Here is a 12,351-nt window from a genome sequence, read left to right as displayed (position 1 = left end):
ATTACGATGAGGGGCTCAGTTATAGTGCCATCAACTGCGCCAGGAGTGCTCTGTCAACATACCTGTGGCAAGGAACAGAGCGGCATTCTGTAGGGACACTCAAGAGGGGCATTTTCAACGCTAATCCCCCAAGAACCAGGTACACCCAAATTTGAGATGTGAGCATTGTACTGACCATGTTAAGGAACTGGTCTCCACCTACAGCTCTGTCCCTACAGCAACTAACAATGAAAACAGTCATGCTGATGGCCTTGGTCACGGCACAAAGGGTCCAGTCGCTACAGAAACTAAGGCTGGACAACATGACTATTTCATCTGGGAATTTGACTTTTCACATCTATGAATTAGTCAAACAGAACAGACACGGGTCAGCAGGGCTAAAAATAGACTTCAGGGCCTACCCAACGGATGATCGTCTCTGTATTGTAACTCACTTATTATTATATATGGAGTATATAAGGATCATCAGAGGCAAAGAAATGGCACTTTTAATCAGCTACAAACAGCCACACAAAAAAGTGACAGTCCAGACCATCTCGAGATGGCTAAAACAGGTCCTAATAAAGGCTGGAGTAGACACTAACATTTTTAAATCTCACTCCACCAGGGCTGCAGCTACATCGGCAGCTATGAAGTTGGATGTTCCAATGGACCAAATCCTCAAGACAGCAGGATGGTCAACGGAGAGAACTTTCCAACAATTTTATAATAAACCAGTCATGGAACCTGGAACATTTGCAGAGACACTCTTAAGTTCTGTAATATGATTTTACCCCATAAATAGGGGCTATGATTTGGTGTTAATAAATTTATCGTTGTTTTTTAAATATCGTATTGATGTCTAATGATGTTAACACTATTCTCCCCATAATCAAGGCAGATGCGATGCATGGACTCGTTTCCACGGCATGAAATCACAGAGCTTTAAAATCTTCACTTAGCTACTCACGTGACTCCGAAGTAAAATTGTAAGATTAAACGAGATCTTACCAGTTTGAAGTTTGACCGCTCCCACCCTTGATCATATACTCAACTGGTATCTCTTGTCTAATCTTACTATGTTTAGTCATTACAGTTATCTGTGATTTCACACCGCTGCTTTGAAGAATAACACGCATGCGTCCTGGCGGGATTCTTCTTCACGTATTCCCTCAACGTTACTCCTCATAAAATAACGATCAAACTTCAAACTGGTAAATTCTCGTTTAATCTTATTATTTTGTGTCTATCTTGAATTAAATATAAATACTGGCCCTGGCACAGTGGGCAAGAGCCTACCAGATCTTTCATAACCACTGCAGCCTCATCTCCTACACACATGAGGACGTACCAAACCATCTCCCGCAGTTATGGCAATATTAAATATTACTATTCATATCTTCTTGGTGTTAATGCTAGTTTAGTTTAGAGATACAGCACGGAAACAGGCCCTTTGGCCCACTGAGCCCGCTCCCTGCACACTAACACTATCCTACACACACTAGGGACAATTTATACATTTATACTAAGCCAATTAGCCTACAAACCTGTACATGTTTGGAGTGTGGGAGCAAACTGAAGTTCTCGGAGAAAACCCACACAGGTCACAGGGAGAACGTACAAACTTGGTAGCACCCGTGGTCGGGAGAACATGAGGCAGCAAACTGCACCACCGTGGTACAGACAGCACTAATTAAATAATGGCCCTAAATGGCTTCTTGGAGGTCGTGCCTGATTACCTGGTAGCAGATACTTCAAGATCTGGTGGAGCTGTCCTATCCGGAGCGGCCTTAATGTTGAGGTGAAGTGCCATACACCCACCACCCTTGGTGGAAAAAGTTGCCCCTCAGGTGCTATTAAGTCTTTGGCTCGACCTGTGTGGTTCGGCTGGGAGAGCTGAGGCAAGAGCGGGTATTGGCAGGAAGTACTTGATAGAAATTTTGTGATTTTTGTAGCCCTAAACTGAGATTAAGATATAAGAAGTAGGTGTAGCGGAGTTGAGGTGAAGTGCCTTGGTGAGTAAAGTGTAAGTCTTTGGCTCGAGAGTGTTCAGCGAGGAGGCTGAGGCAAGGAGGCTAAACTTGATAGAAATTTGTGATTTTTGTCCTGAAGAAATAGACAATAGTTGCAGGAGTAGAGGCCATTCGGCCTTTCGAGCCAGCACCGCCATTCAATGTGATCACGGCTGATCATCCCCAATCAGTACCCTGTTCCTGCCTTCTCCCCATATCCCTGACTCCGCTATCTTTAAGAGCTCTATCTAACTCTCTCTTGAAAGCATCCAGAGAACCGGCCCCCACCGCCCTGTGAGGCAGAGAATTCCACAGACTCACAACTCTCTATGTGAAAAAATATTTCCTCATCTCCGTTCTAAATGGCTTACCCCTTATTCTTAAACTGTGGCCCCTGGTTCTGGACTCCCCCAACATCAGGAACATGTTTCCTGCCTCTAGCGTGTCCAAACTCTTAATGGTCTTATATGTTTCAATGAGATTCAATGAGTGTACAAGCCCAGCTGCTCCATTCTATCAAAATATCACAGTTCCGCCATCCCGGGAATTAATCTCGTGAACCTACGTTGCACCCCCTCCATAGCAAGAATGTCCTTCCTCAAATTTGGAGACTAAACTCCAGGTGTGGTCTCACTAGGGCCCTGTACAACTGCAGATGGACCTCTTTGCTCCTATGTTCAACTCCTCTTGTTATGAAGGCCAACATAACCATATAACCATATAACAATTGCACGGAAACAACTGCAGATGGATCTCCCCTAGTCCCTTTGCTCCATATATTCCCTTTCAACTATCCTTTATTTTTATGATAAAAAACGAACCTGCCAACCTTCACTGGAAGGCAGGTTACCCCTAAACTTCAGTCCCTTAATTCTCATGTCATGTCCCCTTGTTTGAATCTTCCCTACTCTCAGTGGGAAAAGCTTTTCCACGTCAACTCTGTAACAGGTTGACGTGGCAGGCATGTTGGAGCAGGGTGTCTCCTGCAGGATGTGGGAAGACAGGGACACTGCCGGAGCTTCTGGAATCTACACCTGTGGGAATTGTGTCCAGGTGCAGCTCCTGAACGAACATGTTGGGGAACTGGAGAAGCAGTTGGATGACCTCCGGGCCATCTGGGAAAATGAGAGTTTCCTGGACAGGATCTACAGTGAGGTTGTCATATCAAGGATACAGGAAGAGTGAAGATGGGTGACTGAGAACGAAGAGTAAACGTGGAGAGCAGGAGACCCCGGTGGCTGAACCTACTGAAAACAGGTACACCCTCTTGGGAGGGGATGACACGACAAGATTGAGTAGTAGCCAGGGCTGTGATTCCAACCCTGGCGCCGAGGCTCAATGGGGAAGAGTGACGTCAGGCAGAGCCACAGTGGTGGGAGACTTCATCGTCAGAGGTGCGGACAGGAGATTCTGCGGCAGCAGGCGAGACTCCAGGATGGTGTGTTGCCTCCCTGGTGCCAGGGTCCATGACATCTCGGAGCGGCTGCACGGCATCCTCAAGTGTGAGGGGGAGCAGCCAGAGGTTGTTGTGCATGTTGGCACAAATGATATAGGTGGGACGAGGAAGGAGGTTCTGCAACAAGAATTTACGGAATTGGGTAGAAGACTGAAAAGCAGAAGCTGCAGCGTAGTGATGTCAGGATTGCTTCCAGTACCTCGTGCTAGTGAAGGTAAGAACAGGAAGACAGGGGAAATGAATGTGTGGCTGAGGAGTTGGTGCAGGGAGCAGGGATTCAGATGTGTGGATCATTGGGAACTCTACTGGGGCAGGATCTGTATAAAACGGTCAGGTTGCACATAAACTGGAGGGGGACCAACATCCGAGCACGAAGGTTTGCTAATGCTACACGGGAGGGTTAAAACTAGATTGGCAGGGGGGGGACTGAGAGGCTAGAAGTTGTTATGGAGGGTGGTGTGGGAAAGGTTAGTGGACAGAATAGGCAGGTGAAAGGTGGAGAGCGAGGAAGGAGGGTTGGTTTAAACTGCACGGATGTTAATGCAAGGGGCCTGACGGGTATGGCAGATGAGCTTAGGGTGTGGATAGGTACGAGCGACTGGGACATTGTAGCCATAACTGTGACCTGGTTAAGGGAGGGGCAGGATGGGAGCTCAATGTTCCAGGATACAGGAGCTTCAGGAGAGACGGGAAAAAGATGGAGGGGAGTTGCATTGGTGGTTAAGGAGGATGTCACGGCTGTGATCAGAGGTGACATTACAGACAGTTCGTCTAATGAGGCTATATGGGTTGAGCTGAGGAACAAGAAAGGGATGATCACCTTGTTGGGGTGTACTGCAGACCCCCGAATAGTCAACGGGAATTAGAAGAACAAATGTGCCTGGAGATTGCAAGACAGCTGCAGGTCAAATAAGGTTGTTGTTGTAGTAGGGGATTTAAACTTTCCCAATATATTCTGGGAAAATCATAGCGTGAAGGGTTCAGATGGGGTGCAATTCCTCAAAAGTGTTCAGGAGAGTTTTCTTAACCAGTATGTGGAGGCCCCCACACATGAGAGGGCAACACTGGATCTAGTATTGGGAAACTGGGAAGGGCAAGTTAATGAAATGTACGTGGAGGAGCCTTTTGGGACATGTGACCAAAGTTCCATTAGATTTAAGATAGTTATGGATCGGGACTGAGAAGGTCCACGTGTTCAAATGCTCAACTGGGGTAAGGCCAACTTTGAGGGTATGAGAGAACGTCTCGATCAAGTTGACTGGAGCAGTGTATTAGAGGGGAAAGGAACATCGGCCAAGTGGGATGTTTTTAAAAGTGTACTGAAGAAAGCTCAGCATGTGCACGTCCCCGTTAGAGTGAAGGGCAAAGCAGGCAAACGTAAGGAAGCTTGGCTGACGAGGGAAATTGAGACATTAGTCCAAAATATGAACTCCCTAGAGGAGTTTTGGGAACTAAGGAGCAAACTAAAAAAGGAGATCAGAAGGGCAAAAAGGGGCAGGAGATAGCTCTGGTGGGTAGCATTAAGGACAATCCCAAAAGATTTTATAAATACATCAGGGGGAAAGGGTGACTAGTGAGAGAGTGGGACCTCTCAGGAATCAAAGCGGTCACCTCTGTGTGGAGCCACAGGAGATGGGCAAGGTCCTGAATGAGTATTTTTCCTCTGTATTTACCGAGGAGAAAGACAGTAGGACGGAGGTACTTGGGGCAGTCACTGGAAGTGCCTTGAGAGCAGTCAGGGTTAGTGTCGAAGAAGTACTGAAGGTACTGTCGTGTTTGAAGGTAGACAAATCACCAGGGCCTGATCAGATATATCTGAGGGCATTGTGGGAAACTAGAGGGGAAATTGCGGGAGCCCTGGTTGAAATTTATGAGTCATCTTTAAATACATGAGAGGTGCCGGAAGACTGGAGGGTGGCAAATGTTGTGCCTCTTTTCAAGAAGGGCTGCAGGGAAAATGCTGGGAACTATAGGCCGATGAGCTTAACATCTGTAGTAGGAAAGTTACTGGGGAGTATTCTGAGGGATAGGATATATAGGCATTTGGATGGGCAAGGGATGATTAGAGACAGTCAGCATAGTTTTGTATGTGGGAGGTCGTGTCTCACAAATCTGATTGAGTTTTTTGAAAACGTGACCAAAAAGGTTGATGAGGGCAGAGCTGTAGATGTTGTGTAAGTAAGGCATTCAACAAGGTTCCCCATGGCAGGCTGCTCTGGAAGATTAGATCGCATGGGATCCAAGGAGAGATAGCTGAATGGATAGCAAATTGCCTCCATGGAAGGAAGCAGAGGTGATGGTGGAAGGTTGCTTCTCAGACTGGAGGCCTGAGACCAGTGGTGTGCATCAGGGTTTGGTGCTGGGCCCGTTACTGTTTGTCATCTACATCAATGATTTGGATGAGAACATACAGGGCAAGATTAGCAAGTTTGCTGATGTTACAAAAGTTAGTGGTTTGCAGATAGTGAAGATGGTTGTGAACGATTGCAGCAGGATCTGGATCGATTTGCCAGGTGGGCGGAGGAATAGTTGATGGAATTTAATACAGAGAAGTGTGAGGTGTTGCATTTTGGGACGTCAAACAAATGCAGGACCTACACAGTAAATGGTAAACCTCTGGGTAGTGTTGTAGAGCAGAGAGATCTAGGAGTACAGGTGCATGGTTCCTTGAAGGTGGAGTCGCAGGTAGATAAGGTGGTCAAAAAGGATTGGCCTTTATCAATCAGAGTATTGAGTATAGAAGTTGGGAGGTCATGTTGCAGTTGTATAAGACGTTGGTGAGACCGCATTTAGAATAATGTGTTCAGTTCTGGGCACCATGTTATAGGAAATATATTGTCAAGCTTGAAAGGGTTCAGAAAATATCTATGAGGATGTTGCCAGGACTAGAGGGTGTGAGCTACAGGGAGAGGTTGAGTAGGCTGGATCTCTATTCCATGGAGCGCAGGAGGATGAAGGGTGATCTTATAGAGGTGTACAAACTCATGAGAGGAATAGTTTGGGTAGATGCACACTTAGGTTCGAGGTGAAGGGGAAAAGATTTAATAGGAATCCGAGGGGTAACTTTTTCACACGAAGGGTGGTGGGTGTATAGAACAAGCTGTCAGAGGAGGTAGTTGAGGCTGGGACTATCCCTTCGTTTAAGGAACAGTTAGACAGGTACAAGGATATGAGCAGTTTGGAGGGATATGGACCAAGCGCAGGCAAGTGGGACTAGGGTAGCTGGGCCATTGTTGGCCGGTGTGGGCGAGTTGGGCAGAAGGGCTTGTTTCCACACTGTATTATTCTATGACTCCAGAGATGCTGCCTGACCCGCTGAGTTACTCCAGTATGTTGTGTCTATTTAATATTAAGTGGACATTCCAGGAGAGGGATAGATCGGGTGAATGCACAGTCTCTTGCCCAGAGGAAGGTTAAATCGTGGAGTAGACTTGATGGGCCGAATGGCCTAATACTGCGCATATAACTGATGAACATGAACACTTTAGACATTCTTCTACTGTATGTTATTTAACACAATCCTGGGTTAAATTAAAATAAGTAATTGTGAAATCTTGAAAAACATCACATCTCCCGTAAACCACTCCTTCAAAACAGCTCCAACAGATATCTGAACGGCCTGTCCCACTTGGCCGTCATTTGCGTCTCATTTACGCATCATACGTAAAAAAATAGGTCGACGTGTCGTTAAGCGCGGCGTCGCTCACAAATCACAGTGACGTAACCATGCGTCACCAGGCGATACACGTGAGACGTCGGGATGCCAGTGCATGCGTGTGTACCCAATGCATCAACGTGTGTACCCAATGCATCAACAACGTGTGTACCCAATGCATCAACGTGTGTACCCAATGCATCAACGTGTGTACCCAATGCATCAACGTGTGTACCCAATGCATCAACGTGGTGTGCCTTACCCAACGCGCCCGGATCAACGTGTGGCGTACCCGGAGGGGAATGCATCAACGTTGGCCCGCGGTAGCCGGCAGCCAATCTGCAGATCAGCTGGTGCGATGTCTAAGCCCGTCGTGTACCGGGGGGAAGAAGAAATGTCTTCTAACGCGGTGTGGACCCATCTCCCCTGAAGGGGAGCTTCATCAGGTGTGTACCGCCGGCCTGCGGCCTACACCAGCTTGAAGCCGCCCAAGCCGATCCTGGACTCACCTTGAACTTTGTCCCTTACCATCTGGTGTACCCAATCCCGACCACGGGGGAAAATGGAGGAGGTCTGGCCAAGCTGTGTGTACCCAATGTTTGTGTAAAATCATTGTGGTTGTGCTTTATTACTGCGATACGTCACGCATTCCACCGGTGTTGTGTGGCAAATAAATTATATCTATCTATCTATCTACCCAATACGTCAGCGTGTGTACCCAATGCGTCAGTGTGCTTACGCGATACGTCACGCAGGTGGTGCGCGAAATCCTGGCGCGTCGCGCGATACCGAGCGCAACTTCTCACTCCTCCACGCCTTTCCATGCGCCCGTCCCACGCTACCCACATGCTAACCATGCGTCACAACGCGACGACCACATTTCTGGAGGTCGCATAAATGGGCCGCAAATGACGGCCAAGTGGGACAGGCCCTTTACCCTCTTGCTAACAACAAATAGGACCAACTGAGATTTCTTTCATAGTTTGACAAAAGCAATGTTTTACCAATTTGTGTCCACCACGTCAAACATCTTTCCTTGCACAGGTATCTGGTTGTGGATGTCCTCAGAGCTGAATATGGGCTCCAGGTACAGCCAAGCCATTTGGACACGCAGCCAGGATTCCAAGGTGTTGTGCATGAGCCACTGCGGAAAAGAGGGTGCACAGGATCAAGTCCAAACTGTTACTGCAAAATAAATGGATGCGCAAACGAAAGCATTTTATTGAGGTGCATCACAGCATGGTTTGTGAACAGCTCCATCCAAGACCGCAAGGAATTGCAGAGAATTGTGGACGCCGCCTAGACCATCACACAAACCAACCGGGAGCTCCGGTTTCCTCCTACACTCCAAAGACATACAGCAGGGGTTGGCATCGGGGCCGGGACGCATGTCTGTTAGTGGATGGCGGGCCACATCTATCACATGTACACATGGATCCTGCCCCATCTCGCTCCGGATGGCAGCCATCAAATCATGTGTTCACAGAAGGTAGACAAAAATGCTGGAGAAACTCAGTGGATGAGGCAGCCTCATGCAATCCTTGCATGTCTCACCAGCAGAGTTTCTCCAGCATTTTTTGTCTACCTTCGATTTTTCCAGCATCTGCAGTTCTTTCTTAAACGTGTTCACAGAGGGTGCGTGGCCATGCCGGTGGCTTTGAGCAGGATGCAGTGCAGCCAGAGCTCGGCACGCCGGATCATTACGGGAAAAGAATCCACCTGCGGGCTGGATGATTTAGGGTTACGGGCCGCATTCGATAGGGGTCGTAGGTTGCCGACCCTTAACGTAAAGGTTTGTGGGTTAATTGGTCCATTATAAATATAAATCGTCTCTAGTGTGTGTAGAATAATGTTAATGTGTGGGGATCACTGGTCTCTGCTTTCTGAATTATCTCCCTATTTAGGGGGAAGTTGAAATTCACTGAAGCATAAACTATGAAAGATTACAAAGTCAGTCATGGGATATAACAAGAATCTAGACACTAATTAAATTCAACAAAAGCCACTCTAAAACCGACCTACCAGCTTCGACTCCCAGGCTGATATTTCGTCTTTGAAGGGAAGAATAAACGGAGACCCCTTCATGGTTGTGGTTTTAACAATGTGGTCTTCCAGTAAAACCTGCGGAAATGGATCAGGTTCACAAATTACAGACTGGAACGAACGCCAAGCACAAATTAAACACACCAATCACTTACAGTTCGTGTGGAGCCAAATTAGTTTAGCTTTTTAGTTTAGTTTAGTTTAGTTTAGAAATGCAGCACGGAAACAGGCCCTTTGGCCCTCCGAGTCCACGCAGACCAGTGATACCCGCACACTATCCTACACACACGAGGGACAATTTACAATCTTTACAGAAGCCAATTAGCTTATAAACCTGTACGCCTTTGGAATGTGGGACGCAACTGTGTGGCCGGAGTAAACTCACGCAGGTCACGGGGAGAGCGTGCAAACTCCGTGCAGACAGCATGCGGGATGGAACTTGGGGCTCTGGCGCTGTAAGGCAGCAACTCAACCGCTGCGCCCTGGATTCCTCAACAATTCCTTCCAACTATCGCAACCTTTAAGAAACATTTTACAAACGCTATGCTTCAGAAATTAGACAGATACATGGATAGGACACATTTGGAGGGATATGGACCAAGCACAGGCAGGTGGGACTAGTGTAGATGGCACATGTTGGCCGGTGTGGGCAAGTTGGGCCAAAGGACCTGTTTCCACACTGTATCACTCTATAACTCTATGTCTCCAAGTGGAAATGAGAGAGAGATTCTCCCAGCGCTACAGATCTAAGCTCTTTTTGACATGCTGCACCTGAATGTCGTCCTGAGCTGCCAGGATATCAATGCTGGTGTCTTTGTAACGCACAAATGTGAAGTCAACTTCTTCCCAGTCCTTCCTCATCTTGCTGAGAGCCTTCTCCAGAGTGTATTCCTTGCTCGCCTGCGAACTAATGTGACTCAAGTCCTCCAAATGCTTCTCCAGACCCAGCTGCAGGATGTCACTTAAGGAGGTGCTTTCCTCTGGCGTTATACTGAACCCCACCTGCAACAGAGTGAAGAGAAATTCAACATCTCTCCAAATAATGCACTGGATTTTAACCTGTAAACAACCATAGAACCAAACCATACTCTTCTCATGATATACTGCCCATGTTCTGATCTTTATTAAACTAATCTACATCTTAATTGAACTAAGAAGATAGACACAAAATGCTGGAGTAACTCAGCGGGACAGGCAGCATCTCTGGAGAGAAGGAATGGGTGATGGTTTGGGTCGAGACCCTTCTTCAGCCTTGATTAAACTAATCTAACAGTTTAGTTTAGTTTACAGATACAGCATGAAAACAGACCCTTCAGCCCATCGAGTCCATGCCGACCAGTGATCCCCGCACACTAACACTATCCTACACAGACTAGGGACAATTTACAATTTTTACCAATTCAATTAACCTACAAACCTGTACATCTTTGGAGTGTGGGAGGAAACCGGAGCACCCGGAGAAAACCCACGCAGGTCACAGGGAGAACATACAAACTGCGTACAGACAGCACCCGTAGTCAGGATGGAACCCGGGTCTCTGGCGCTGTGAACAGCAACTCTACCCGCTGTGCCACCCTAAATTGTAGCTCAGGATTTTATTTACTTTGATTTAAAAATATATAGATTTTGAAGATCTCACAATTTGCCGGCTGTAGTAGGACAGATGTGAGTCCGTTTATCAGGGTCATGGAAAATATCGATGGAGGGCCACATCTGGATAAAGCATCAGCAGCGCTGAGACTCTGGGAAATCAGGACATGAAAGAGTGCAGGTAAACAGCACATTGTGTCCTGGATCAGGATTGTAATATAGTTATTTAATATTTAGTATGAGAATACTTGTAATTTGTTGTATTATGACGGTGGGTGTGTTGAGTTTGGTTTAGTTCAGCTTAGAGATACAGTACAGAAACAGGCCCTTCGGCTCACCCAGTCCGCACCAACCAGTGACCCCACACACTAACACTATCCTATACACACTGGGGACAATTTACACTTATTCCAAGCCAATTAACCTACAAAACTGTACGTCTTTGGAGTGTGGGAGGAAACCGGAGATCCCAGTGAAAACCCACGCAGGTCACAGGGAGAACATACAAACTCCGTACAGACAGCACCTGTAGCCAGGATGGAACCCGGGTCTCTGGTGCTGTGAAGCAGTAACTCTACCGCTGCGCCACCGTGCTGCCCAAGTGGTGGTGGGTTTGTTGATAATTTTTATTTTGTCAATATTCTTATTGTTAATAATTGCATAAATGTATTTTTGTAAAAAACAAGACGAGGAACACCTGGGTACCTGGCAGACTAGTGCTCAACCTGACAGTGGTCATGCCACATCTCCGCTCTATTTTCTCCAGTGTACATGCAAGATTCTGTATTCCCCTGGCAATTTCCTCTGAACTGTTCAGATTTTGAAGACAGATACAAAAAGCTGGAGTAACTCAGCGGGTCAGACAGCATCTCTGGAGAAAAGGAATTGATGACATTTCGGGTCGAGACCCTCTTCATTTTTGTCTACCTTCGATTTTCCAGCATCTGCAGTTCCTTCTTAAACTCTATGTCCGAGTGTTGGATTCAAGTCTGATATAATAATAATAATAATAATACCTAATTAGATAATGTGGGGAAGGAACTGCAGATGCTGGTTTACATCGGATAGACACAAAATGCTGCAGTAACTCATCTCAGGCAGCATCTGTAGAGAGAAGGAATGGGTGACTTTTCTTTTCCCGAAATGTCTCCCATTCCTTCTCTCCAGAGATGCTGCCTGTCCCGCTGAGTTACTCTAGCATTTGGTGTCTATCTTCCTAATTAGATAATGGTCTGTTAACAGCAGTGAGATTTCTTATAACTTTGTGGCTTTCAAATATACTGCCCATTCTGACAGTCTTGGTGCAGAGTTCTTGCAGCGGCACTTTCAATGCACTGCCTACCTTTCGGCTCATCAGAGTCCAGTGTCGTTGTTTAATGCCAGGAGCACAGAGTGCGTTGATCAGAGGCATGTTGATCTTGAACTTTTCCAGCTTGGTTTTGATGGTGGTTGCAACTTTCAATGGTCCATGTAGATCTGGGTGATTGAAAACCTTTGTCAACCTATAGCTGATCTTCCATAAACTCTGCACCTAATGGACACACATCGCAGAAGTGATGAGTGCCTTTCAACAATGAGACGCTCAATATTAAACTAATTACATTCACAAATTTTGA

At 46.6% G+C, this 12,351-nt stretch overlaps 1 protein-coding gene across 1 annotated transcript in view; it reads right to left on the bottom strand.

Moving 5' to 3' along the window:
• LOC129708029 (dynein axonemal heavy chain 3-like) overlaps window positions 1-12,351 on the bottom strand; it is a 426,708-nt gene that overhangs the window by 306,103 nt on the left and 108,254 nt on the right. The window contains exons 21-24 of the mRNA XM_055653570.1: window positions 12,078-12,266; window positions 9,917-10,147; window positions 9,125-9,223; window positions 8,107-8,246 (exon numbers count right to left, since the gene is read on the bottom strand). Coding sequence (XP_055509545.1) covers window positions 8,107-8,246; window positions 9,125-9,223; window positions 9,917-10,147; window positions 12,078-12,266 — 659 coding nt within the window. The remainder of the gene's footprint in view (window positions 1-8,106; window positions 8,247-9,124; window positions 9,224-9,916; window positions 10,148-12,077; window positions 12,267-12,351) is intronic.

The sequence above is a fragment of the Leucoraja erinacea genome, chromosome 22 (genome assembly GCF_028641065.1).
Source record: "Leucoraja erinacea ecotype New England chromosome 22, Leri_hhj_1, whole genome shotgun sequence".
In the NCBI taxonomy this organism is placed as follows: domain Eukaryota; kingdom Metazoa; phylum Chordata; class Chondrichthyes; order Rajiformes; family Rajidae; genus Leucoraja; species Leucoraja erinaceus.
The sequence above is the reverse complement of the archived record's forward strand: the minus strand, read 5'-3'. Positions and strand labels throughout refer to the sequence as shown.